The 3,191-nt window shown below is 34.3% G+C and overlaps 1 protein-coding gene across 1 annotated transcript; it reads right to left on the bottom strand.

Moving 5' to 3' along the window:
- Positions 1-433: 433 nt before the first annotated feature.
- Positions 434-3,188, bottom strand: LOC105273054 (insulin-degrading enzyme; the record flags this gene model as incomplete). The annotated part of the gene is made up of 5 exons (XM_011315290.1): positions 3,097-3,188; positions 2,935-3,008; positions 2,141-2,832; positions 1,043-1,245; positions 434-685 (listed from the first exon to the last, which is right to left on the bottom strand). Coding segments are annotated over exons 2-5 (1,203 nt in total), but the record flags the coding sequence as incomplete, so codon positions are not given.
- Between the last annotated feature and the right edge of the window lie 3 nt (positions 3,189-3,191).

The raw sequence follows: 3,191 nt of genomic DNA, 5'->3' as shown, positions 1-3,191 counted from the left end.
TCGGTATTCCTGTTTAATTAAACGAGAGAATATCATGAATGAGCTAGTTAATATCAGTAGGAGGTGTATCTCCTCTTTAATAATGCATAAAGAATCGTTTATTCATTTTTAGAATCTAAATTCGAGTCTGATGTGTTACTGACAAGTTTTTTGTTGATAAAAGAATTTATTAATTGTTTTTAATGAGAGAATGAATTGATATTAAAAATTGAAACTAATGGGTAAAATAAAAAGAAAAAGCGTAGAGAAATTTGAGAATCCCCTACACCACTTACTGAAACTCTAATTTTCATTCAATGAATAATTATTCACTGGGTAAAAAGTAATAAAAGTCAATTGCTTCAAATTCATTCACGAACAATTTCCGCATTTATCAATTCAATTTGTTAATCTAATGTATTCAATTCGGAGTATAATGTAGAAAATACTTTACCTCAAAAATCCATTGAATAGGACCTTCAGTTTTCAGCATATTGACGTACTGGAACATGAGGGAAATGATATCGTCGATATGACCGATGCCCTCTTCTGTTAAATCAACAATGACAGCGAAAAAATTCAATTCACCTCTGGCAGCATTTTGTTTTCCAGCAGCTAAAGAATTCGCCCAGCCCTTTCTCTTCAGGGCTGATAGAAGCGAACCATCACCTTGGTGACCAAAGAGATGAGAGACGTAGTATGCAGGCTAAACACAAACCAATATTTATTATAAATACGAGAATAAAAATCGAATAATATCGTTAATCGTTCTAAACTGGAATAAGTGAATTTTTTCGAGACCAGTTTTTACCCGATTTTCGAAAATAGAAAGAAGATAATGATATTTTCAGAAATATCTTTTTTGTAGCTCCCATCGTTTTCTATAAAAAATATTTTTACGAAAGGCTCGCTATGTTCCTTCGCTACCGAGATATTCGCTAAAAACTGGCTTTGAAAAAATACACTTATCCTAGTTTAACACTTCGCTATTAAATTAAGCATTTCAATAATTTAAGTCATTAATCATTTGGAGGAATGTTTTCGAGGGAATTTTTGGACTTACAGCAGATTTATAGTGCTCTCGTAACTCAGGAAGTGGGAAAATCATTTTCAATGTTCTCTCGTCCTGGATTGGAACTATGAACCATTTGTGCCCATAATGATTCTCGTTGAATGGACTATCTCGCCACTCCGGGGCATCGACTCCTTTATTCGGCACTTCAACGAACATCTTCACTACCATCTTCTCTAGATCGTTTAAACTCTCTATTGAAAAATCATTGAGATTAATGATTTCGATTAATCGATTGATTCAACGAAAAGGAAAACATATTTCTAAAACAAATATTCCAAAAAAGTTTTCTATAATCTTGGAGATATTTCCGAAAAATCGATTGATGATTTGAGTTAACTTACTTTATTTTTCAGTAATCATATTTTACAATCATTGCACCCAAATTGACGTTTCAAAATTTTTTTTTTTTTGCAAACTAACGATGAAATTGGGAAAAAATATAACGCTTCTGTGTTTTGCCATTATTTAATGACTCACAAAGTTTCATGGTGAGGCGAGTATTTTCCTGTATTTTTCTAAACTCACAAAACTAGAAAAACCGCATGAGAAGCCATTAAATAGTGATAAAATGAAAAAACAAAACGGGACACAGGATAAAATGGAATGCCGGTGAAATGGAATGAATCAAGCGGTTCAAGGGGTGACGAGGGGAAAAAATCGACCATAAGAATCCATTACTCAACATTTAAGTTTTTCCAGAATTTAATTATACTTGAGTGATAAAAAAATGTTTAATTCTCATATAAGGAATTTCACGATGAGAATCAAAATATGAGCGATTTAAATTAGATGGCGTATTTTTTGACAATTTTCAAAGATAAAAAAGTAAAAAAACACTGAGACAATTTTGGAATGTCTCGCACATTTTTGGGCGCAAAAAATGACTCGAAAGGAATTAAAAACCCTTTCCCGCAGGTGTTCTAATTTGCCGCCGTATCCCTTTTTGTCCGGGTGTTCTATTTGCCATGCGCTCCTCTATATTTTTTCGGGTCAATCCTATCAGAAAATTCCTCAAAAAGCTAAAAAAAACCCGTAATTTTGGCAGGAAGATGGGGCAGAAATTAAAAAAAAAACAGTTATATTTACCTTTTCCGAGAACACTAAGAGCCATGATATTAGCCGAATACCAGGTTCCATGAAACTTGAGTAATTCATCTCGAACATTGATTCCATTTTTTTTCGGATTCACATCAAGAGTTTCCCGATTACCAGTTCCAAATTTGGAATAAGGATGTTGAGGATCAGCTGAGGATTTGTCCAACTGATCAGCCCTCCATAAATCCTGAGCGATATTTTTCTCGTGCTCGGAGTGAACGGCATTAATCTCGAGATCGATCATGGACTCTGTGAACAATGGCTTGAGAAAAAATTGTGAAAATCTATCGAGAGCCCCTTCTAATTTGCCTGGAATAATATCGAAGAAATAAGTCGTATAATCCAACGATGTAGCGGCATTCGAAGCTCCTCCATGCTGAGATAAATAAGAGGAGAACTCATTTTTATCTGGATACTTCTCGGTACCGAGGAAGAGCATGTGCTCACAGAAATGAGCAAGACCTGGTAATTCTGCCGGATCGCTCATGAATCCAACATTAACATCCAAACAAGCTGCACTTTTATCGGTGGTTGAATCACTTATCAGTAGAACTTTCATATCATTATTGAGGATTAATCCTCTGTAGACTCTTTTATCATTTGGTGATTTTTTAATATTCTCAAATCTCTTCTTCACTCCATTTTCAGACGCTGTTCCAGCACTAGACTCCATTGTTGTGTGTCTGTAAATAACGGATTCGCCAGAAGGCAATAAAAAGTCAATAAAACATTACTGATTAAATATTTATATCAGCAGCGAACACTTTTGTTTTGTAATAACTTACGTGGAATCTGATGATTTTTCCACTGAATTTTTAGCGTTTTGTTGCAATGATGCCATGACAGCTCCTAAAATTTTCTTCTCACGCAAAAATAACACTAATGACTTGTCTAATCGATAAATTTCTATCCAGTCCACGAAATATAAACGGTAATTTTTTACTTACGGTAATATTAAGACCAAGTATGTCAGCAAAAACCTTGAAGTACAAAGTAAATCTGAGAGGCGATCAAGCTGGCGTCTAAGACTGAATAATATGAT

The sequence above is a fragment of the Fopius arisanus genome, unplaced genomic scaffold (genome assembly GCF_000806365.1).
Source record: "Fopius arisanus strain USDA-PBARC FA_bdor unplaced genomic scaffold, ASM80636v1 scaffold00730, whole genome shotgun sequence".
Taxonomy (NCBI): Eukaryota; Metazoa; Arthropoda; class Insecta; order Hymenoptera; family Braconidae; genus Fopius; species Fopius arisanus.
This window is presented reverse-complemented; position numbering and strand designations above follow the sequence as displayed.